This window comes from Poecile atricapillus, chromosome W (genome assembly GCF_030490865.1).
Source record: "Poecile atricapillus isolate bPoeAtr1 chromosome W, bPoeAtr1.hap1, whole genome shotgun sequence".
Taxonomy (NCBI): Eukaryota; Metazoa; Chordata; class Aves; order Passeriformes; family Paridae; genus Poecile; species Poecile atricapillus.
The window spans coordinates 14,575,860-14,601,042 of NC_081288.1; the positions used below are offsets into that span (position 1 = coordinate 14,575,860).

The 25,183-nt window shown below is 42.3% G+C and overlaps 1 protein-coding gene across 1 annotated transcript; it reads left to right on the forward strand.

The window, feature by feature from the left end:
- Positions 1–9,199: 9,199 nt before the first annotated feature.
- Positions 9,200–21,397, forward strand: LOC131591949 (NADH dehydrogenase [ubiquinone] 1 alpha subcomplex subunit 9, mitochondrial-like). The gene is made up of 11 exons (XM_058863086.1): positions 9,200–9,330; positions 11,428–11,598; positions 12,346–12,443; positions 12,618–12,709; positions 15,076–15,217; positions 15,553–15,655; positions 16,122–16,189; positions 16,324–16,400; positions 17,821–17,916; positions 19,733–19,799; positions 21,121–21,397. Exons 1-11 carry the CDS (start codon positions 9,282–9,284, stop codon positions 21,286–21,288), a joined length of 1,131 nt encoding a protein of 376 aa, XP_058719069.1. The 5' UTR covers positions 9,200–9,281; the 3' UTR covers positions 21,289–21,397.
- Positions 21,398–25,183: the final 3,786 nt, after the last annotated feature.

Here is a 25,183-nt window from a genome sequence, read left to right on the forward strand (position 1 = left end):
TTCCCTTCCCTTCCCTTCCCTTCCCTTCCCTTCCCTTCCCTTCCCTTCCCTTCCCTTCCCTTCCCTTCCCTTCCCTTCCCTTCCCTTCCCTTCCCTTCCCTTCCCTTCCCTTCCCTTCCCTTCCCTTCCCTTCCCTTCCCTTCCCTTCCCTTCCCTTCCCTTCCCTTCCCTTCCCTTCCCTTCCCTTCCCTTCCCTTCCCCTCTTTTTTTTTTTTTAAAGTTTTTAAGTGGGGTTGTTGGGGTTTTTTTTTGTTGGTTGGTTGGTTTTTTGTGGTTTTTTTTTTGTTTTTTGGGGGGGGGTTTGGTGGTGTTTTGTTTTTGTTTTTTTTTAATTTTAAAAAGCTATCTTTTGTTAGATTCTAAGGAAATCTTAATTCAGGCCAAGTGGAGCTTCAGATGTCATCAATATACTGAGTACACTGATATTTTCTGCCATGCAACCCTGCTCCCATTGCATCAATCAGAATCCCTAGGAAATATACTGTTCAAAAGTATTAGAACATATTGGGAAGAGTATTGGGAAGCTTGTGGGAGCACAGACAACCACCCACACAGAGCTGCTGATGTCCTTTTATTATCAAATCTGTGCCAGAATACAGCGTCTCCTTCCCTGTATTCATTTTCACAGTTGCTCCTTGCAATGTGGGGAACTTTAAAATGTCCATATTCATTGCATAAACATAATTTTTATATTTTGAAAGCTTTTACTTGTGCCTAGGAACACAAAGCACTATTGATACTTTGTCAGTTTATTTTTAACTGATAATTTTGAAAAGTTAAAATTGTGAAAGAATTAGGGCAAATTCCTTTTTGTCCTAAAAGAATTATATGGCTATTCTATAAATTAAGGACTTTTTAAAAGTAGCATAAGCCAAAATTTATTATTAGATATTATTAGATGAGAAATATGAAATTATATTATCCATACCTAGATCATTGAAACAAGTAAGAATTTCTGGTATTCCATTTTTACAAACAGCATAACTAATAAAAAGATTTCATGGCTTCTTCTCTTATGTGTTTCCATTTTAAGCATTTTTCATTTTAATAGCATTCCTTTTGTTTCTTTGATCGTATTTCACACAATTGCTTCCTATCAAAAATTAGGCTGGGGGAAAATGCTGCTGGGAAGGATGAAAATTTAACAGAAAAGTTTTACAGATATGAATGCTTAGCAGAAAGTTCTCTAGAAATGAAAGCAAGCTTTGATATATAAAAAATGTTTTTAGGGCCAGTTGTTGCCTGAAGCTGGGAGAACAAAGGTTTGGTGAGTTGGAAGGAGGTTTTATGGCTAAAGTCCAACAGGTTAAGTGGTCTTCAAACAAAGCATCTTTGCTACCAAGTAAAAAAAGCATAGGCAGACAGAGGGATGTTTTTTATCAAAGCAAGAATTTTCCACTGCAAAACAAGTTTCAAAGTTTAACATGTAATTGCTAACTCAGGTGATTGTTAGTCACTAACATAGTATGGTAACTTTAGCAGTTTTGATAGGATATATGTAAATGTAAAGGTGTTGTGTATGATGTTGATTGGTTGTTATGTAATAAGATGCACAGCAAAAGAAAAAGATATGATGCTTTATAAGATGAACAGAAAAGGGGCTTCAAGACTCATGGCTTGTCTACAGACAGCAGCTATAGGCTCAGCCACAACCCCCAACTGCTGTGACCCAGTCTATGCAATAAACAGCATTTTAAAGGAGAGACATCTGAAGTCCCCATCTCTCCGTCAGGCTCTTACAAAACGCCGTTACGATTTACAGTAAAATCAGTTTCTGTTTTCATGAACACCTCAGCAACACTAGCAGGAGTGCTCTCTCTGCTCTCTGCCCCTCCTCTCCTCCGTGGTGAGCTCATTAGAGGAGGTCTGGATGGGCGATGAGGCTGCAGTGGAATCAACATGCTGAAAATGCACCCAATTAAGGGGCAATGGCATTGCAGCTTTCTCATTCCCGAACTGACAAGCTGACTGATGGAATAACGTGTTGTGATTCCAGAAAATTGCCTTCAAATCAGCCTCTGTGAGGCAAGGGACAGATCTTTCAGACAGGAATCCAAGACAGGGGTTTGGAATGCTGTTGGCAGCAAGTACTGAGATGGTCCTTGTATGTTGCATATAGGTAAAGCCTTATAAAACAAGGGCCTTGTCAGCCTTGTAAAATCATGGCTCAGGCCTGCTACTTTGGCTAAGTAGAAGAGAACTATGGAAGAAGGACTCAGCTGGAATAGAGGTAGAGAGACATGAGAAAGGGAGCCTACACCTGTGAGAAAAGAACCTAGTACCTGTGAGAACTGATTCTGTGCCCATGAGATTTATTCTACAAGAATGTAAACATCTTTAGGGAAGACAGTCTTTGGTGAACACATACACTAGCAACTACTAACCAATGAACTGAGTAGCAAAAAGCTACTAACCAATTAGAATTAAACACAATGCTTTTAGAAACCATATAAATATGAGCTAGGAACAATAAAATTAAGCTATTTTTTGCATGAAGAAAATGTGTCTTGTCTGTCTCTACTGCAACACTCGTGCTCTTACGGAATTATTTTGCAGCCTGTGAATTTTCACACGTACCTCTGTCCTCAATTCCCAGACACGTCTTGGTAGCGTCTGGGGAAAACCTGGAAGTCAAAGTTTTCTCTCTGCTGTGGTTATGCTTGTTATGATACCTTGGAGTGGCTACTAGAACAGGGGCTGGACAGAGTTAAGAGAATAAAGTGGGTATTTAGTAAAGGTCTTCAACACATACACCTTGGGCAGTCAAAAGCCTTCCAGAGGCTACACCCCAGATGGCTGGTGGTCATGAGTTTTTCAGACAAATATAAATTTGGTCTATTTGTATATCAGGGTTAATTTTCCAATTATAGCTTCAGGTAATGAAGTCATGTACCTCCAGTTTGCTCTTCCCCCGCCACGATTCACTTTTGTTTATACTTTTCAGAGCCTGAGGCAGATTGTGTCCTTGGTTCTCAGGCTTAAGAGGATTGTTTTGTCTGACCAAAATGTCAGACTTACTTACACTCTGTGTAAGTAAGACAAACTTACTAACACTCTGTGAAGTTCAGAGTTTTACACTAATGCAGTACATAATCTGAAAAATATAAAAGCTAAAATCTTAAGGCATCAATATGAGCTGCAAATATCCCTGGGCATCATACCCTAGAGCATTTAGATTCCATATAAACACCAAAGGAAATTCCTGAACTCTTTTTACAGCAATAGTCTCAGGCTTGGAATGGACAAAAGCCTGTTCATACATCTTTTGGTGAATCACACCAACACAAAGGGTTTCTATGTCAATCCTGGACACAAGGAAGGTAGGGAGGGTGATCTTTTATCTTTGAAAATTGAGTGCCAATTGGGAACACTTTGCCAGCTTTGTTATCCATGATCCACGCCAAACCCTGCTTGTCTGCCTGGAGCAGCCTCTTCAAAGAGGCAATATTAACAGCGTCCTGTAAGCACGATTTATGACTTTCGCGTCGGGTGAGAAGAGTTGGCAGAATACAGTGAAACAATTGGCATGCAACTAAAATCCTTTAGATGATTATCCCAGCTGAGCTTTTCCCAAAATAATTGCCAAGCTAATTTAAATGTGTGGCAATACTGAAGACAGCTACACACAAATTTTTCTTTTTCTATTCCTGCACTTTAAGTCAAGAGTGTTTATTATGAGATGGTTCTTTACAGAAATGGTGTAATACAAGGTTCCTGGACCCAAGATTTTACAGATAAATCTGAGCAGTAAAATAACAAAAAACAAACAAAAAATGAAAACCACAAAAAAAAAAAAAAAACAAACTTTAAAAATCTAACAAAAAAACCCTAACCAACAACCAAAACCAACCAACCACAGAAATTACTTCTCATCTGTATATTCTGAGATTTTTTTATTGGCAATGCTTTTTAAATTTTTTTTTTTTTTTTTTTTTTTTGGGAGCCTCTGAGTGTTTTAGAATGAAAAGAAATAATTTTAAAATAATTTTTTAGAGAAGAACAATTAGTCTGGCTATGTATGTGTGTGGGTAGAGATGAAAAATTCGTACCTGTACTGAAAAATAGGGAAATAAATGTTCCTTTCAAATTAAATACAAAATAATTGTAGATGTTTCAGCCCAAAACACCACATCTTCCTGTGGCACAAGATAATACAATATTTTCCAAGTTCCCTTCCCAGACATGGTTTTCCTCAGGAAATCCATGTAAAAGGCCCAATGTCAAGGACCTGGTCTTAACTACATTTCTTAACCTCAGGATAAGGAATGAATTCTGCTTTTACTCACATCTCTATTCCAAAAAATACAGAAAAGAAGCAGTGTGCATGTGAGGTTATCTTGTTGATTGTCATGATGAAAGTTTATATTCCAGTCAGGATCCAAAATGGAATTTTTAATAGGAATTTATTCCTAACTCATATGAACTATATCCATATTTTCCCTATGTACATGTTTTCTGCTCTGCTTGAAATGAAAAAAATTCAGCATTTTTGCTATTGCAGTATAGCTAGAAATTGAACTTAAAAAATTTCCTGTCACAGCTGAATTTAGTGCAAATAGTGAAACTGTACAAAGATGAAAAGCAATTAAGGCTATTATCTTAGTAATATATAAATAGTTCCATCAAATACAAAGGAACTAATTTCCTTCTTGAATTGGCTATTTAGCATGCCTTCAATGTTATAGCTTAAGATGTAATATTTTAAATAAACATTTTGAGTTTCTTACAGTGTCTCTGACAGCACTCAATGGCACAGTGCTGCTATTTCCCCTGACCTCATCTGTGAGGAGCTCTGAGGAAGAAGATTAAAGTACAGAAGTCTTTTGGAACTGCAAGGAGCAACTACCTAAATTGCAATGCATGGGGAAAGCTGTAGTGTCCGTGCAAAGAATGGCCAAAACCCACTGAACCCCTACAAAACTGCTAAAATGCCTGCCTTTTCACCCAAGCATGTTTAAAAAGTGCCTGTGGGTACCAGTTTGGGACAACAGGATGCCTTTTCTTTTTCTAATTACTCACCTTCTGTCACAGTATTTACCTTTCTTTGAAAGAACAGGGAAAAAAAAACCAATTAAGTTGCTTGTTGAGGAAGTGTTCATTGTGCACTGCAGTTGCACAATGTACTAAGAAGCCTTCATGGATGTAAGTAAACACTTCTTGAAAAACCTGGTGGTGTCTGTCAGTGCAAGAAAACAGCAACCTCAGGATTTTATTGTTAATATTTGCAGTCCTGCAAAGAAAGAATCAATTAAAGAGGATGCCTAAAGCATTAAGAGCAGTCTATTAGGACACTCAGCTATGCAGCAGCAGTACAGGAGTTGAAAAGGGGGACAAAATGTCCTCCATCAAGAACTCTGTAGGAAAGGTTCCAGACCCTAGTGAAGCCATAAGGAATTGAGTTTACTCTGCCTCTCTGTATAATTACAGAGGAATAGATTTGAAGACTTAAATATCTGTCTAGATAAAGATAGTGATTTTTTTTTTTTTTTTTTTTACTAGCCAAATGGGAAAGTTCCTCTGTACCACAAGAAACCAGATAAAACAAACCATCACTATATGAGATGGAACAGAAACCAGATGGTATTTAAGAATTTTAGAAAGAGGTTTCTGATCAGAAAAGATGAGAAGTACAGCTCCCACAACAACAACAAAACCCAAAACAAAATCTAAATCTCTTTTCACAGTCCCTATTATGTATCTTTTCATGTCGCATAGGTATCTCAAACTAAACAAAAGCACGAACAAATGGAGTTATGGCCTTAATACCTTTGTATTCCACTGCAGAGAGGCTAAGACAAGCAAAAAGAATGCTGTTAATTCTTTGGCTTTCTTCTAGTTCTATTTTAATACTGTTCTTGTGGGCTATTGTAAAGGAAAAGAGGAAAAGTCGCATTTACTAAAGGTATTGCAAGCTTTGTTTTCACTAAGATCTGCAACCTCCTGAGAGATTCTGAAAGACTTTGACACCAACACAGATGAGGAGAGGTGAAATGACCAACACAGATGAGGAGAGGTGAAATGCAAATGTTTTGGGGAAAACTATTACAGAGAATTCAGGAAAGAATTTAGAAAAGAGTGAAAGAAACTTGAGAAGGAATGCATGCAAACCGATACTGAGGTGTGCAGTTGGAAAGATGCAAGAAGAAGGGGTTGGCTAGCAACTGTTTCTTTCCCTAGAACATGAAGTTTCTTCTAAGCTGCATGTGGAATCCTATCCTTTCAGTTTCGCCTAAAGACCTCCAGGATCATCAGCGGCCTTGAAGAAAAGAACCTGGAATAAAAGAGACAGTGCTGGGCATCCCTTTTCCTGCTCAGCTTTAAACCACACAACACACATTCGTATTATGCTCCTTTTTTTTCAGCTGCATGTACCTTGACACTTTGGCTCTATCGCTGAGCCATTTTAATCTGAGCGGAATCATTTTAATCTGGAAACAAAAGAGGAGAAAACAGCTGCTCAGTTTCACATTCCCTTTGAAGGCTATCAACAACACCCTGCGAACAGGGGCTAGGAGTTTTCCTTTCAAACTAAATGGACTACCCCATTCTTTCTTTCGATCACGCGGAGTTCCTGAACCTAAACCGTATCAAGTGGAACTATTGGTCACAAAAGGTGCCTGCTCAGGAGGCTGTTGTTTTTAACTCACATCCTGTAAAAAGCAACACACACCGTGGACTTATGCTCATGGACCATCATATTCCTTCACTCTTGCAGAGCCCACCTTCAAAACCTGCTATGTCCAGCTATTATTCCCAATCCAAAGCTCCTAGAACAAAAAGTAAGCGCTGGCCTCCACTTTGTCCCCACTTTTGAAGTGCAGCACACCCAGGTCTGTGCACACAGCTCTGGGGACCCTCATGCACCCGTCAGTCTCATAGAGTCCAGTTACAAATTTAAGAACGTTCAGCAGCTGCTCCCGAGGAGAAATACTAGAACAAAGAGGCAGGGCTGGAATTCACTTTCCCTTTGCAGCCTTAAAAACTGCCCAGCCAACGGTGAAACAATTCGAATTCTTCCGCATACAGAATCACACGTCCCTCCCTTCTATGCAGGATCACATGCTTTCAGTCTCAAAGAAAGCGTCCACAACAGAACTCCTACACTGACTTCTCTCACACGAATGGAGCCGGCACAGGAGAGTGCTCGGCTTTTCCCTGGGCACTGAGAGAAGATGAACCACGCGATGGCGGTGTGGACTCGCAAAAGAAAAAAACGCACCTCGCCTATCTTAAAGTACCGAAAGTGCAGGTCAAGGTTGAAGTCGCCACTGCGCTCAAATCAACTTTCAGAACAAAAGAATTCCGCTGCTTTCCCGAGTAAAAACTGTTATTTGCCTCCCACTTAAACGGCAACACGAACTCCTTTACCCTAATACATTTTTTCATTCTCGCAGAGCTCGGCTACAAAATTGAAACCATCCGGCAAAAGCAAAGCTCACAGAAGTGTCAGCTGAGAATGCTTCCGTACTTCAGCTGTACCCAAAGAACTGTTCCTCACACTGTTCAATTTGGCGTGTGGTTCCCACTTCTCTGAGATGGCCTTCAGAAATTTTGGTAGTGCACTTATTTCAGACAAGGTAAGCAGCTACGCTCAGGATTCGTGTGCTGCAGGTAAGAGTGCCCTGGACAGGTAATGCCCAATGACAGTTTTCTGGCACCTTTGTAGGGGCTCATTTCTTGGATGTTGCTCATTCTGGTGAAGGGGATCTAATTTCTTTTGGGACAGGCTTACAGTTCTTCTCTTTGGCAAAGAAACCAATTCTGGATATGTAGATTGGGTGGTTTTAGTGACATTTAATGGCTTTTCCTAACAGGCAGTTCTGTTGGTTAGAGCTTACAGTGGGAATGCAAAAGCCAGGCTGTTGAGCTTTCTGTCCTGGTACCTTTAGTGTGTGAGCAGTCACTGGTGCTGTTCCATTTGGATCCTGGCTCTCTGAGACTGAAGGATTATGATGGTTCATAGAGCTGAGAAGCAAAGTGCAGGCAGTAGGGTGTGTACTGGTAGCTCTTTGGGTGCAACTGAAGTTGTAAGCAGCAAGAGCTTTCTCAGCTGGCACTTTTGTGAGCTGTGTTTTTGCTGGATGGTTCTGAGAGCTTTACAAACAAGCTGTGGGTCTGCTGATAAGATGCAGCTATCAGTGAGGGACAACAGAAACAATGGGATGGATTCCACTAAAAGATCAAAGAGGCACTGAAAGAGCACCATGAATTCCACAAAAGTTAAGAATTAAGAAGGGATTATGCATGGTGGGGGGGGAAGGTATCGCAGGTATCAGGCGTTTCGGGAAGCCTGTACCTCTCAAGTACCTCAGCCTATGGGGAAAGAGAGAAGGGACAAGCGGCTGGGAATTAGGATAAAAAGGAGGCTGCGCCCTCCAAAAATTTGAGAGACCCCAGGGGAATGCCCCATGGCCTCTCCCTTTATTCGAATAAAGAAAAGGGACTCCTCTGTCTCCTTTTTGGACATAAACCTCTGGTGTTTGTGGATTAATTTTCCTGACAGTTCCACGACTGTAGCCGGACTCCACCAGAGAAGTTTGTGTTGCCATTTGAGTGTGGTACAAATAAAGAGATTGTACTTGGAAGGGAAAGATCATGGAAATGTTTTTCTCCTGACACAGTCGATTGGAGAGCAGTGACATCTTCAGCTTGGCACTGCACTTGGAGTAGTTTAGACCAAGGCCAGGAGCGTTTCCTTCTGTTGCAAGCCCACATTGCCATTGTACGGCTGGTTTTATGAGCGCTGACAGTGCCCAGGGAAGAGCCAGGCCCTCATCTTCCCCTTGCCGTCTGTAAACAGGCCAAACACACCGGCACTTTCCTTGTCGCCTATGTATAGCAGCACATCCACCACTAACGAAGCGTTTCCAGGTGAGGTCGGGCTCTGCTCCCAGGGAACAAGGCACAGGCCTCAAGCTGCGCCAGGAGAGGCTCGGGTTGGACACTACAAAGAATTTTTTCACTTAAAGGAGAATTCTTTCTTGGACATTGGAACAGGCTGCCAAGCTGGAGGTGGAGCTACCGTCCGTGGAGTTACCGTTGCACCCTGAAGTGTGGGAGGAAACACTGGAGGCATCACTCAATGCCATAGCCCAGCTGACACAGCAGTACTGGATCACAAGTCAATCTCGCCAATCGCCACAACCTCCCCAACGCTAAATGAGCTCCGTGACTTTTTAATTAAGCTGGCAGGCCCTGAGGGACCTCGCGCCCCCGCCCTGCGCAGCCGCGCTGCGCCCGCCGCCCCGCGCACGCGCCGCCCCGCCCCGGGAAGGCACAAGATGGCGGCGGCGACACGCTGCGCCCGCGGGCTGCGGCTGGCAAGGGCAGGTGAGTGTCGGACCCGGCCCCGGCGCTCCCGGCCGCCCCTCAGCGAACTCGGCGTGTCCGTGCGGCTCTGCCCCAGCCCGGGACGTGCTCCGCTCCCGGCTCTGCGCGAGGGGAGCTCCCACCGTAATGGTGGGGAAGGAGCTGCCGAAATTTTTTTCTGGGAGCGCGGAAATGATCATGTTTCTGCCTCCCTTCTCCTTAGGGAGCTGGGGGTTGGAGCACAAGGAGCTCGGGATGTAGCTGGGGTTCACTGCCCTGTAAGCTAAAAGCTTAGGTTCCTTTTGCTGTTTCTTAGGTGGCTGTGACCTTTTGACCATGATCTGTGGTACAGTTCAGCTACCAATATTATATTTAAAGCACGTATTTGGGTCTTTGCCTCCGTTTAAATTGAGTCTGCCCACACTCTTTGAGTAACAGGGGAGGTGGTAAATAGGTTTTGTTGGTAAAGGGCAGGGAGGAGCTCAATATCCTTCTAATGGGGGCAGTGTGTTCTTTATTTACCTAAGTGGCTGTCAGACTGCCTTTCAGGACAAAATGGGAGATGTGGTGTCTTTTTCCAGTTTGTGGGGATGGGAGAAGATGGGGATAGACAAACTTTTGGGTAGAGAAAAGGGCACTTTGGGTTTGCTGTGGATATTTGAGCGTTAATTCATAGAACGACAGAATTATTTGGATTAGAAGGGACTGTAAGGATCATCTGGTTCCAGCCGCTTGCCATGGGCAGGGACACCTTCCACTATCCCAGCTTGCTCAGAGCCCCATCCAGCCTGGCCTCGGACAGTGCCTGGGATGGGGTAGCCACAGCTGCTCTGGGAAATGGAATTTGAAGCAATGATTGGGCATATATATAACCATAGCTGGTGACAATTTTTGACAGCCAGACCCCATAGAGTTATGGAACAAGGAAAGATGTTTATCATTAAACACCTTACAGGGTAAGGTAAGCACAGCAGGGGGATACACAAAAGTGAGAGGTTACAAAACCGTAATTAGATATTATTTGTTAGTATGACAGTGAAGAGGCATTATGAAGAGCTTGCCACCAATAATTTTTGCAGAAGTAACAGTAAAAAAGCCACTGAATAGTTGAAATATATAATTTTTTATTGATTTTTTTAACTTTCAGTGGCTCTCAAACTGCCTTTCAGGGCAAAATTTGGGATGCAATATCTTTTCCCAGTTTGTGGGGTGTGGAGACAACAGGGATAGGCAAATGTTTGGGTAGCAAAAAGCCTCCCTCAGTCACTGAAATTTGGTTGGACTTTCTGGTTTGAGTTCTGCCAGATGGGGTAACAGAATATAATTTATGCCTCAACACACCCTATCCTTTTAATCTTCTGAACATTGTGGGTGCAATGTCAGTGCCCCTGTGTACTGGTAATTCCTAACCACATTGGGATAAAACCTTCAGTGTGCAAGTGCCACGTTGCTCCTGGTCCTGTCCAACCTGGTCTTGGACGCTTCCAGGGATGGGGCAGCCACAGCTGCTCTGGGCATCCTGTGCCAGGGCCTTACCACATTCACAGTGGTTCACAGAATTTTCTCCTCATATCCAATCTAAATCTGCTCTCTGTCAGTGTGAAGCCATTCCCCCTTGTCCTGTCACCGCATGCTCTTGCATATCAGTATCCTAATGATGTTCTGCCTTCATGGCTCCCAAGTTTTCCTAGCTTCTTGAGGAAAGAAACAGCTTTGAGGCAGTATCCTGTGTATCCTGGATCTGGGTCTTTGCATCTCTCCCTATCTCCACTTCAGAGCCTGTGATACAGGAAGGATCTTTTATTGCTTCCTCTGCTATATTTTGTATTTTTATTGAGTATTCTTTACTTGCTTCACCTTAAACTCACAGTAAGCTTTACTTGCTCTTTAAGAACTGATAACCTTTGTCAGCTCCTTCCCTGTCTTAGTTTGGTCCTTAACTTTACCAACAGCTTCCCAGGCCTGCTCCCCTCTGACCTCTCCAGGTACCTCTGAAACAGCCCATCAGGAGTCTTGGCATGGGATGCTAGAGATTTGTGATGAGAAAACCAAGATAAGTGAGTTAGCAGTGCTGAATCCCAGTTAATATCCCAAACTCTCTCCTGTTCTATGTTGCAGGCCATGGAGCTTCTGTCCTGACTGCAGCACCATTGGTGTTGCAGCAGCACCGGCAAGTCCATCATGCCGTGATCCCTCATGGGAGAAGTGGAAGATCCTCTGTCAGTGGCATTGTGGCTACTGTCTTTGGAGCCACAGGTTTCCTGGGACGATACGTTGTGAACCGCTTGGGTAATGCTCACCAGAAGTACTGATGAAAAGAGCTACCCAAAAAAACGTTTAACTAAACTAATTACTCTTGAAGTTGCAGGGTGATGGAGAAGTGTCTGGCATTTTGGGTCTTAAAAGTGTTTTGCAGTCTGCTTGAATTCCAGCATGTGACAAATAGTAAAAAGTGTTTTAATCAAGGTAATATTGGAGCTTTGGAAGCTTAAGGTCATTAAAGTCCTACTCCTCTGTAGAATGCAAGTCTGAGGAGAGCTACAGCATGTATTTGATTCTTCTGGTTTTAGACTTAAGACAGTTTACTAAAAGGCTTGCAGGAATTTGATTGGAATTCTTTGAAACAGCCCTTTTGTATTTAAATTTTGGAAAATAACCGATGCTGCTTTTTTCCCCTCCTTCATTTCATGCAACTTAAAAAATGTAAAGGTCCTTGTATATATTTAATTTTTTTAGGTATTGCGTTGTGTTTATAGGACACACCATTTTTGTTGTTGTTTGTTAACAGGCTTTGGCTTTTTGTCTATAAGCCTAAATATTAAGGAACGAATCCTGTTTAAGAATTTGAATTATACAGGTTCAAGAAGAACCTTAGTTCTGTTCTACTTTTAGCTTTGCAGATATGTATTGAAGATACCTATGTCTAATTGTAATGCTTAAATGCCAGGGGAAAAAAGGGAGCTTGCTTTATTTAGAACTTCATCTACTTAAAGGGATGTATTTGCTTGAAACTTTGGATTTTTTGTGGCCCTTTAGGTCGCATTGGCTCTCAAGTCATCATCCCCTATCGCTGTGATCAGTATGACCTGATGTATCTGCGGCCCATGGGTGACCTGGGGCAGCTTCTTTTCATGGTGAGTCTGGTTTGAGATCAAGCTCAAACCCCTGGGCAGCCAGGTAATCCTTCTCAAAGACACAACTCCAGCTATAATGTAGCCTCTAAATGGAAATGGTGTGAAAGAGCTTGCTTTGGTGATGCCTGTTGACACATTTTGTCATCTTTTCCCCATTTGATGCTCTGCTTGCAGGAGTGGGACTGCAGAGACAAAGATTCCATCCGAAGAGCCGTGGAACACAGCAATGTGGTCATTAATCTTATTGGAAAGGAATGGGAAACAAAGTAATTTTCCTTTTTTTTCCTTTTCCTGTATATGATAGATTTGCATCAGGTATTGTAGCCATGTTTTACAGCATGTGTGTGCAGTGATGTTGTCATTATTCTTGGCTTCTGTGAAAAGGCAACCCAACCATTTTGCATATAAAATTTCTTTCAATGGTTAGCTCCAGTCCTGGTGGTGATCTGCTTTGGAAAAGTGCATTCTTTCCAAAATTTTCCAGAGTACAGCTTAGTGTACTGCTTTCATGTACCTCATAGATGTTCCCTGAGTGCCTTCCTATAGGTGACAGGGCCTTTTCTAATACCAATTTCTTATATTTACATTTACATTTTATTTATATTTAACTCATACTTAGATTATATTTACATTATCACAGAAGTAAGATTTCATCATGTCACTTGGATGTCGTGGTGAGTTGTAGCCTGCTAGAAAATGCCATGATCAAACAGGAATAGCTGATGAAGAGTCCCTAAGATTATGACTAATAACATCATTCCTTGATAGAATTTTAACAGCCAATATTAGCTACAGAAGCATTCTTTGATAATGATTTCTAAGAATAGTTCCTTTTTGAAATTAATTTTAAAATTCCCATATTTTAGGTTAAAAATACCTGTAACAGCCTGTGTGTGTGCCTTCTCTGAGAACAGCCTTCTTTGTGTGTGTGTGTGTGTTCAGGCAATCATGTCCATTTTATTTAAAGCCTTGTGCAGAACTGCCAGACAAAAATTTAATGGTGAGATTTGCCTTTGTATGGTGCATAATTTTTGCTTTCATTGTAGACAGAAACAAATGCAGATTCCAGTTTCATCTCTGCTTACACCCTAATGTTTTTGTTGCCCTTCTTTGATGAACAGCCCTTTGATGTTCAAAATTTCTGGACTTGTGTAAAAAGTATGTTTTATAGAAAAGACAGTTTCTTCTGTTACTAAAAGGAAATAAAAGGGAAATAACAGAACGTTTTCATTCTATTTAAAAATTCCCAAACCTTGTTCTCTGTACAGTTCAATAGATTCAAACAGACAAGTCTTGGTCCATGTTTAAAACTTTCAGACATTGCGGAACTTAACCACTGTGTGGTACAAATGTTTTAATCACATATTTTATGCATGTGGGTATTGGTGGTGCTGAAACCCTGAGATCAAGTTCTCTGGTTTGTTAAACATCAGGTCTGAGTAACCATTGTAATCATCCCAGAGCCTCTGAAAAACTTGGGCAGGAAGAAAAGTAAAATTAGATAGAGAGATCAGGCAAAAAAAGCAAAGCCTGCCATGAAATACTTTCCTTCTTGCCTTGTATTTGTGTCCAGGCTCCTCTATGTGTACTGTGTTGTTTGAAACTCCATGGTTACAGGAGGGATGTTGTTCATTCTCGTGTGTTTCTAAATCTGTTTTGGTGAGCAGAGCAGGAGTGATGGTTCCCAGGATCAGATTAGTTATTGAAGGCTCAAAAATAACTTTGTATTTTTAAGGCTTTCTTTGGACTTCAGTAGGATCTGAAGAGCTGTGGGAGGAGATAAGGACACAGAGGGAGGTGTGTGGGTAAGATGGTTGCTACCCAAAGCAAATGGTCAAGGTGCGGGGTACTTACAAGGACAATACAATGACATGAGAAACCAGTTCAGTCTTGGGATAGTTGGATAGAATTTTTGGGATTGTTGGTAGCTTGTCAGTTCTGTGTGGAGACAGAGCTTCTGTATTGTTCTTGATCAGATACCAAGCTGGTTGACAGTATAACCTCCTAATTTAGGCCCCTTGAATGTCATACAGTGACGGGAGGATTTCTTCCTGCTTCTCCTGGAAGTCCCTTTCAGCTCTGAAATGGTTCTAAATGCTCTGACAAATTGTTTTTCCATTTGCATGAGCACTTCTGTGTTAGCTGGTTTGTTTTTGTCTGCTTCCCCCCTGCCAGGCATCTGACCTGCATTGTGCTGCTCAGAAATTTTGAGCTTCTTTGTAGTGTAATTGTGTCAAATCAAGGCAAATTTTGAACAGGATTTGTGAAAACACAGCCTTCCTCAGAGTTCAAGATGCAGGAGTGCTTTTAATAAAAATAAGCTGTTTTCACTTTCACTGGGAGTTTTCTATTTGTCACAGACAAATGGGCAAGAGGATTTTTCATACTGATTTAATCTTATCAGGTGAAAAGGCAGAGAAGCTAAAATTGAAGATTACAGTTGCAATGTCACTTGCCTCTAAGTTTTATTATATGAAGAGTCCATCATGAAGGGAAATTTTGTTTCTAATGAAGAGTGTCAGTATAGGTTTTTGATAATACATTCAAGTAATACATAATAATTGCTTTTTGGCTGGTTGGCAGCCATTGTTGATTGCTCTTAAAGTAACATTTGGGTTTTGCCTTGCTTTAGAAACTTCAGATTTGAAGATGAATTTGTAAATATTCCTCAAAATATTGCACACATAAGTAAGGAAGCCGGTGTGGAAAAATTCATTCATATCTCTCACCTGAATGCTAACATGAAGAGTCCTTCCAAATACCTCAGGGTCAAAGTAAGTCTGGAATCCACGCAAATATATATCCTGAGAATGTACTTTGTGTTTGGTTTGGGTCTGTTTTTTCCCCCAGCTGGGTCTTTTTGAAGGAAATCAGTGTATGAATTTACTGAAGACTGTTTTCTGCAGCTGAGAAATGTTTGGGCTTTCTATGAGAGCTTTATCTTAGTGCAGCATCTCAAGGATCAAATGGCTTAGATATAAATAATTTTTGTGCTACTGATGGTGTCATTTCTTTTAGTTCTGTAGTAAAGATGTTTTCTGTTATGAAAGGCATCTACTTCTGCTTGGTTCAGTATGGATCTAATGAATGTGTTTGTTTTAATTGCTAGGCTGTTGGAGAGGAGGTAGTGAGGGAAGAATTTCCAGATGCTGTGATTTTGAAGCCCTCTGAGATGTTTGGGAGAGAGGACCGATTTCTCAATCATTATGCAAGTATGTACTCTTGGAATAATAAATCCACGTATGATTTGTGTAACTGCCTGTAGAGAACAGAGAGAAAATGGGATTTGCTTCTGAGAAGCAGACAGGTGTGTTTTTACTGGCAATGTGTGGGATACATAGCAACATACTAAATTCTCACTCTTGACAGAATTCTTTCTCAATCTAGTTAGATGTTGCTCTTTGTTTTTATTTTTGTAATAATTTTCTTTTGAGGCGAGGGTGTGTACTGAGCCACTCTAAGGAAACAGCAAATGCAGCCCTCTCATTGTTGTTAATACAAAAACTAAATGTGTCTTGGAAAAAATACTGATGCAATTGGCTGGGAATTCTTCCCAATTCTATATTTTTTTTAAAGTGAAATCAATTTTCAGAAGAGATCCACACTCAGTGTGGTGTAAAATGTCTTGGTTATTCTGGTAGTGAAAGGGTTCCCAGATTTTATCTTTTTTTCCATCAGATATGCGCTGGTTTGGTGGTGTGCCTCTTATTGCTCTGGGAAAGAAAACAGTCAAGCAACCAGTCTATGTAAGTTTTCCATAAAATCTCAATCCTAAATCCTCAGTGGGTGGATGTGTTGGTCTGTAAACCACCTCTGAAAGAAGAGTGTGTGCATGTATTCCTGTTTTCTCGTGGTAACTCTCAGAATTTGTTCCTCACAGGTGGTTGATGTAGCAAAGGCAATTATTAATGCAATTAAGAATCCTGATGCAAAAGGAAAAACATATGCCTTGGCTGGGTAGGTCACTTTTTGTGATTCTGATTAAACTGTAGTACATCTTTTGGGTGTCATTTTTTGGCATGCTGCACAGTACATTTAATTGCTCCACCCATGCACACAGTTTGAGCCGCAATAAATTCCACCTCCTTTTTGGGAGGAAAAATGGCCCAAGCTCTTACTGTGACTACTCTGAAAATCCTAATCTGGGCCCCACTGCATTTCATTTGATGTATGTGCACACAAAGAAATAGGCAGCTTGGGAAATACACTTGACAACATGGATTTGGGGAAAATTCTGGTAAAGCTGTGTGGAGACCACCTGGAATTAGAATGGCTTAGAGGCAGTGGATCTATAGTTAGAGACTGGATTTACAGGTTTCCCAGAGAAGCTGTGGCTGTCCCATCCCTGGAAGACTTCAAGGCCAGGTTGGACAGGGCTGTGAGCAACCTGGGCTAGTGAAAGTGTCCCTGCCCATGACAGGGATTGGAATGAGATGATTTTTAGGGTCTCTTCCAACCCAAACCATTTTATGAATCTCTGATCTCTTGGAACTTTTCCTGTTCATATTAGTTGAAGACTCAGTTTTCATACCTGTAACCTCAGACCTTGGCATCTGTGATATCCTGGGTTTATCGAACTGCTCAGCAGTGTGCTCTTGTGGTGTCATGGAGCTTTTCAGAACGTTTTGGAATGGCAGCAAATTGCCTGGAAAGCCAAGGGAGATAGCTGACAGACAGTGAGCCATCTAGAGAGCCTAAAATGTCAAGGCAGAATGTGACCAAGAACGGAATGGGAATTCCCAGTGGTTTATGTTACTCTTAGACAGGTGTATGAAAGACTGACTGCTTCATTCACTCCATCTTGAGAGGGGAGGAATGCATTTTTTGGACAATTCATCTTGCTTTTAAATAGAACAAGATATTCTTGGTCAAGTAAAGGCAAGTCAATCAATATCCCTGCAGCCATTTCCTACCAAAGATGGGATGTCTTGTTAATAAAGTGTCCTTAATTCTCCATTTGCTTTCTGGCTTCCAAGTGGGTTTGAACAAATTTCTGTCATAGTGCAGGAAGTCTTGAGTTCAGAATTTGAGTCAGCATGGAAGGAGCCACATTCAGGTGTGCTTTCAAAGCACACAGAATACATTTCATCCAGTGTGGTTGTGGTGGGTTAGCCTTGGCCAAAAGCCCACTGTTCTGTCACTTCTTTTCCATGCTTTTCCCCAGCCCCAGGGTGGGCCCTTCTCCAGGCTGCAGTCCTTCAGGATAAACCTCCTCCCAGTGAGCCATGGCTGAGTCTCTGCTGGCAAATGTTTTGAATGGAAGAAATAGGCTTTTTGTAGCCTTAGGGGTGGAGTGTTTAAATTATTTTTTTTTCTCTTGCTGCAAATATGGAAGTGTAGCTGACTGAGGTGTGATGTTTGCTGCTTTTCCTTCCAGACCTCACCGGTACCTCCTGTATGACATGGTAGAGTACATCTACACCATATCCCACCACCCCTTCATTCCCTACCCCCTGCCACGGCCTCTCTACCAGTAAGTGGGACCCTAATTCAGTAAGCTCTTGGCAGCACAGAAGCATAAATACCTGTTGCATGGATTATTTACTCTGCCCAGCTGTTATTTAAGGTGGTGGGGTTGTAGAAGTTGCCTTTCCTGAGATACTTGTTTGCCAATTTTGAGCCTTCAGCTCAGGGACAGGCCTGCATTTGATGATCTGGTACATGAAGTGCATGCTTGTAGTGAGCTTAATATAGTTGTTCATTTCAGAGTAATTTGTCCCTGACATTTAGGGACAGGATGAGAGGCCATAGCCTCAAGATGCACCAGGGAAGGATCAGGTTGGACATCAGGAATAATTTCTTCATGGAAAGGGTGGTTGAACACTGTAATGGGCTACCCAGGGAGGTGTTGAATAAACAACTGGACATGACACTGAGTGCCCTGGTCTGGTTGACAAGGGTGGTGATCAGCAAAGCTTGGACTTGATCATCCTGGAGGTCTTTTCCAACCTAAGTGATGCTGTGACTGAATGGCTTTGCTGAGCCAAGAAGTAGCAAAAAGTCCTAATTTGATAAAATTAGTAGCAAACCAAATTATCTTTAATAATACCACAGGGAGAATCTCTGTGCATGTTGCTGACTGCAGACCCTGACAGATTTTTGTGCACAATCTTAAAGATCTGCTACTGAGCCTGGGCCTGATCCTTGGGAAGTAATCACATCTTTTTGAAGAGCTACCCCAAGCAATAAATGCCATTTCAGAAGTTGCCCTCGGCACGATTGGGCTGTGTTATTATTTGGCATCCTGGTCCCCCTCATTTTTAGTACAGTGCAAATTAATAAGCTTAATTAGTCACCAGAGTTAGAACCCTTCCGCCAGTAGGAATCAGCTTTGGATTCATGGAAGTGCTGATGGATAATGCTTAGAACCTCCTAAACTGTTGTGGCTGTTCCTGTGTTGGCTGCAACAGGTACCAGGTTATAACATGGCTCTGGTGACACAGAGCAGCTTGTTAAAAAGGTGCTGTGTGGGTGCTTCTTACTTTTATTCACATTTGCTACAGTCCATGTTGCACTTCTTTATTTATGGGCTAAACTAAGTGATAGTTCATATTTTTGAGAAAAGAATGCTCCTGAGAGGCAGATGAGCCTGGTTATGTTTATGTGCAGTAACTCAGTAACACCCTAATCTGCCAGGTGTGCACCTTCAGCAAGAGGACCTGTTCAGTAAGAGATTCTGCTGTTGCCCCCAAGACACTGAGCAAGAGCTGTAGCATTATTTTCCTTTCCCTGTCAGACTTCCTTTCTTTCAAGGGAAGCTTCATTTCTCAAAACTGCAGGTATCCCAGTCCTCACCCTTATTATATATTGCTCCCGATTCCACCAGGTTGTTTGTGTTGCTGATAACTCATTTAATTGTCAGCAATTGTGTTTTTTCCTGGAGTCATTGAATCCAACTTTGTGACTAATTGGATTGCTGCCTACACTGGCAGGGAGGAGTTTGGATGAAAAGCAGGGGCAAGACTAAGCCCTCTGTTGTGTGGGGAATTGCATGTGGAGTTTACTTTCTCCACCCACTAATGCTCATTTTAATTTCTAGAGATCTGTTTCTCTATTCCATCCAAAGTAAAATAATACAAGATCAAATAATTCAGGAACAGTTAATTACCAGAAACACAACTAAGAACCTGTTGGCTGGCACGTCTAGTGCTTTAATGAACTCAGAGCTTGCAGGAACAACTTCAGAACAAGCTCTTGCTCACCGTCTGTTAAGTCTGAAGTAATTTTTACCAGATTTCTGAGTATATGGATAAATGACTTTACTTTTGCAATATTTCTTCTGTTCACAGTTTAGTTGCAAGATTCTTTGAGATGAATCCATTTGAACCATGGTTGACACGGGACAAGGTGGATCGGGTAAGCATGGGACCAGCCAAAAATCCCTCTTGGGAAGTGTTTTATTGTGCGTTTGTAACTCCCCCTTGTAGTTTTGCATTTCCCAAAAACACATGGAATTGAAAACAGCCAAAAGTAGAGGTTGGGTGAGCAAAGTGAGTGGGGCAGTGCTCCCCACTCTTAATCAGTTTATGTAGCTCTAGATACACTAAATTCTCTTTCATCATCCAGGGAATGGGGTTTTTAACACCTGAAGTTGAACTGACACACTGTGCACATTCCAAAATCCTGCTTAATATTCAAGTGCATTTCTTGGGAGAATGTTGCCACTTCATGTTTATTCCTGACTACTCAGAGTGTTTCTTTGGGGTTGAAGAAATAAGTTGCAAAAAACCAACTGCAAGCAAGGAAAAAGTAGGAATTGGCAAGTATTAGTGTCATATTAGTGTATATGTGTAGGCTAGCAAAGATAGTCATGTACATTCCCTTAACTTTCTGCTTTCTGAATTACAGTGACTCTCCCAACTGTTGTGCAGCATTGGAATTTCAGTGTATTTTGTTACAACACAGTATCAATAGCCTACTTAACCTGATTGTCCACCAGTAACATCTCCTAAAACCTTTCTTCCAGCTGCCTTTCTAGTTTCTTGAGTTACATATCATAAAATAAGCCTGCACCAAATCACTAAAACTACTGCAAGTCAGCTATAGCATAGGTAGTGTAAGAGGGAGTTTCTCCATGTCACTTCTGGGTTTGGTTGTTCCTCTTTCAAAGCTTTTTGTCTTTAAATAATCTGTACAATATTAGATATGTTTGACTTAAAAGACCTCTCAGGGAACACCAGCGTAAGAGAAATCTCTGTTTTCTAGGATTTAAGTCATAGGGGTTGCATATATGGTAATAGAATACTTGTCCTGTACAGAACCATGTTGGAACCATAAACAGAGGAAAACAATCTACCAGAGGTGATAATTCAATGCACATTTTTTTGACAAATCAGAATATCCATAATTGGAGTTCAGGTATAGCCTTTGAGTTCTTGATTTTGCAGTTGTGATTCAGTAACCTCCCTGATAATGTATGGAGAGAAAAGGAAGGCACTTCCTGCATGGTATTTATTCCTGACTTGAAGCCGGAAGGACTTTTGCTGGATGCAGAATACCTGTACCTCCTGTTGAAGGTCTTGGTACTCAAGACCTTGTGTAATTATGCCACAGTTGTGTTTGAATCTTTCTCTTTCCTCTACTTCTTTTGGCAGGAGAATGATTGCATTGGGTGTAAAGCTGTTAATTTCAAGTGAATTATCTTTTTGTTTCCTTACCCTCCCCATTCTTGTTGAAGTTTCACACAACAGACATGACATTTCCTGACCTTCCTGGTTTTGAAGAGTTGGGGATTCAACCAACGCCCCTGGAACAAAAAGCCATCGAAGTTCTGCGCCGTCACCGCAGATTCCGCTGGTTGGACGCTGAGCTGGAGGAAGCAAAGCCAAAAACACAGCCCATGTAACATCTGAAAAGGGGAATACTTAAAGCTTCTTAAACTACCTTTGGATGACCCAACTTCTTTGGAGGACTGTGTACATACTGAGTAAAATGTATTAATCATGTAAACTGTATTTCACCAGTGTTGTCTTTTCAGTTAAGGGGGGAATGTCACTGCAACACAGATTTTTCTCTCTGCCACAAAAGCAGATAATATGGTTGCTTAGCTGGTGAGCATTGTAATGTTTTGAAGGTTGGGGTAGAGGGAATGTGCTGTAACACTTGTCCCTTTCTCCCTTTGCTCTCAAAGCAAATGTGTCACTGAGCTTTAGGCGCTCAAATGGTTTCAAGAGTGTTTCCATTAGGGACTAGGTCACCCAGAATGTGCCCTTTCCAGTAGGGATTGCTGGGAATGCCACCTGTTCAGGCTATGAGATCTCAGACAAAGCCCTTGTTCTAAGTTTTTGACTCTTCTGAACTTGGTTTTCTGTGCTGAACACAGCTCTTACAGAAAGTGCCAGCCTCCTTTCAGGGAGTTGTAGAGAGCCAGAAGGTCACTGAGCCTTCTTTTCTCCAGGTTAAACACCTCCAGCTCATTGCTGTAGGCAGAGAACAGAATCTCACTTTTTCTATACTGCTAAACTACTGTGCAACTCCTGGGCAAAGTGTTTCTCAAATTTGAAGAGCTTCCATATTTTGTTGTTCCACGTCAAAATTGCTGCTGCGAATGTTTACTCTGTGAGAAGGAGGTGGGCTCTTGTAATAGTGTGAGTCTTTTGATCCTACCTTTGAAGGAAGTATTATATTTGGCTCTCATGGATTGTTTATTTTTCTTTTGATAACATAAGTTCACTGCTTTTAAAATAAATCTGCCAGTTCAAAAGCTAGGGCTGAATGGAAGTGATTACTAATTTGAGCCTCAACTTTTATTATTTTTGATTGACAGCTTTTCTCTATCAGAACCTAACTCTGTAGTCTCATTAGCACTCATTTGCTAAGTGTGGCCCTGATCTTGATATATTGCATGTTACATCCTGCTGTGAAAGCACTCCCGTTCCTGAGCTGCTTCACAAGAGTACAGAGATGCAATTATCACATAGCCCTGCATGGCTAATGAGCAGTTTCCATTTTCAGATGGCAAAAGTGCTGCAGGAGAAGCTGTCAAAGGCAGTGTTGGAATGTGAGGTGCCAGTTCTGGAAATGTTTACCATGGTGCAGTGATTTATTTCCCCTCTCCCCCCACCCCCCATTCAAAGCACACTTTTTCCAGTTGCATCCCTGAGGTCTCCTAGAGGATCTTAATTCAGACAGCCATTAGAGAGTGGGAAAGAGGTTGAATATCTATGAGAAATTTAGTTTGAAGCAGCTGTTCCACATCAGGAATATGGGTAAATTGGAGCATCACCCCACAAAACTTTACTTTACACAGCAGTTCTCTTCCCACCTTGAAGAAACTATGCCGTGATTTCTCCTTAATTAGCTTTCTGAAGCAATTCCTTTATTTTGTAATACAGGCCTGAGTAAAGAATTGCTGTAATCCGTAGAGTTGCTAAGGTTGGAAAAGACCTCCCAGATTGTTGAGTCCAGTCTTCGGTTATCACCTTAACAATTAGACCAGAGCACTGACTGCCACATCCAGTGGTTTCTTGAACACCTCCAGGGATAGGGATTCCAGAATGTCCCTTCCAGTGAAGAAATTACCATGAAAAAATTTCTTCCTGATGTCCAACCTGAACCTCCCCTGGCACAGCTTGTGGCTGTTTCCTCTTGTCCTGTCCCTCGTTCCCTGGGAGCAGAGCCCCCGCTGTCCCCTCCAGTCAGGGAATTGTGCAGAGCCAGAAGGTTCTCCCTGAGCCTCCTTTTTTTCCAGGCTGAGAAAAGCTTAAAGGTTTCTCTGGCTACTTAGAGGGCAGATTTTAATGACAGAGGAGCATTCATGCTGGCAGTAATTCTGTAGTTACCTCTCTCCCTGCTGTCATTTCTTTTCCCTCTGCCCTAAGAAATGCATATGGGTACAATTCTATGAAATGAGATCAGAGGACTGTTACATTTAAAGTAAACTAAATTTTGAGTAATTAATGAGAATATTATTGCAGCTTCTTTGAGGTGGGGACACTGACAAAAGAGCAAAGGGAAGCTGGTGGCAGAGCTGAAAACAGTGATGGTGTGCTGTTATAGGGCTTCTTTCCTGGGACTTACTCCCTAAAGTAAGTTTCTCCTTTTTGGAAAAGCAGCATCAGTTAAGCATGTTGTAAACTACAGAATGTAAATTGCCTTTCTCATCATTAGGGAAGGTCAGGGATTTTTTTGTCGAGATTCTGGTTTGGAGCAGGATATGGAATCCTCAGCTGGAAAAACATCCATAGCAACGTGCTTTACCCCTATAGCCACAGACCTGGCTTGCACTGAATCGCCAGTAGTCGGAGCTGCTACTTAGCAAATCCTGATCCAGAGTTTTCCATCCACCTCTTCCAGAACCTCCTTGCTCCTCTGGGATGATACAACTGATTAAAAAGCCATTAAATAATTCCTTTCAAAGTTTTTTTTTCTGGTATTTACACATCCGAAGGGTAGTGGTCAACAGCTCACTGTTGTCCTGATGGACATCGGGGACAAGTGGTGTTCCTCAGCAGTTCATACTGGGACCTGTGTTATTTAATACCTTTTTTAATGATGTAGTCAAAGGGATCGAGTGCACCCTCAGGAAGTTTACAGATGACACTATAGCAGAGCTGTCACACCTGAAGGACCGGATGCCATCCAGAGGTACCTGGCACAGGTCATCCAAAGACAAACCTGCCCCTGTGTCTCGGTTTTGGAAGACAGGTGGCTGCTGGGGAGGGCAGGAGCCTCCCTTGGAATGAAAATGTAGACACCCCCCCCCCCCCCCCCCTCCGAATTATTATAATTTTGAGATTAAGGGGCTCTCAGGCAGGGATCTGGGAGAGGAATAACAGTTCTTTACTAGTATTTATAACAAGGCACACAAACAACAATAACTACAGCGTTAACAACAAATCAGAACCAGGGACCCCGTGACAGCCTTCTCAGCCGAGATGGGAAGGGATGGAGGAGGGGCTTTGCTTCACAAACCCCCTCGGGCGGGCAGTCCCGGTGCTCCTGCAGGACTCGGTGGAACAGCTGGCTGGAATGGCAGGAATGAGTAGGAATCCAAGAAGAAGGAAGAAGAAGCAGCAGCTCTGTCTGGGTGATGGTGAATTCCCTTTTCCCAGCCGCAACAGCTCCCAGCGAGGGTTCTGCTCTGCAGCTGAAGAAACCAACCAGCCCCCAGCTGCCCTTGCCCTTCCTTTTTCCTGCCCCCTTCCCCCCTTGGCCCAGCCGAACTCTTTGTGTTTCTCAAGCACCCAACAAGTACCAGCAGTCAGATTTCCCCGCCACTGATGGGTAAAAATTCCATAGGTGAGACAGGAAGGACACCCAACCCCCAGCACCCTGGAAGTCTGGAAGTGTCCGAGGCCAGGTTCGATGGTGTTCTGAGCAACCTGGGCTAGTGGGGGGTGTCCCTGCCCATAGCAGGGGGTTGGATCGAGATGATCTTTACCCTTCCAACCCCAACCATTCTGTGATTTTGGCAATTTTAAAACCATTGAGTTCACTTGTCTCAAGATTATCCCTGAATTTTGTTGCAAACCTCCTCTACATGGAGGAGATGCCTCCCACCTTCTGGTCCCTGGTCAAAGCAGTCTGTTCCAAGAAACAGAAACCTGGTTCTGCCAGAGGAGCACCTCTGATGCTGTAAGGGATTTGTCCAACTGCCTGCACCTGAGGAGCCTTTCAAGTGTGCTCAGGTGTGGCTGCAGGGAAGACTGGCGGCAAAGGTGACAACAAACTGCTTAAAGCAGCCCTAGGTGGGGGTGGGGTAGGTGCATGGCAAGGAGTCAGTTTGGTGCTGGCAGAGG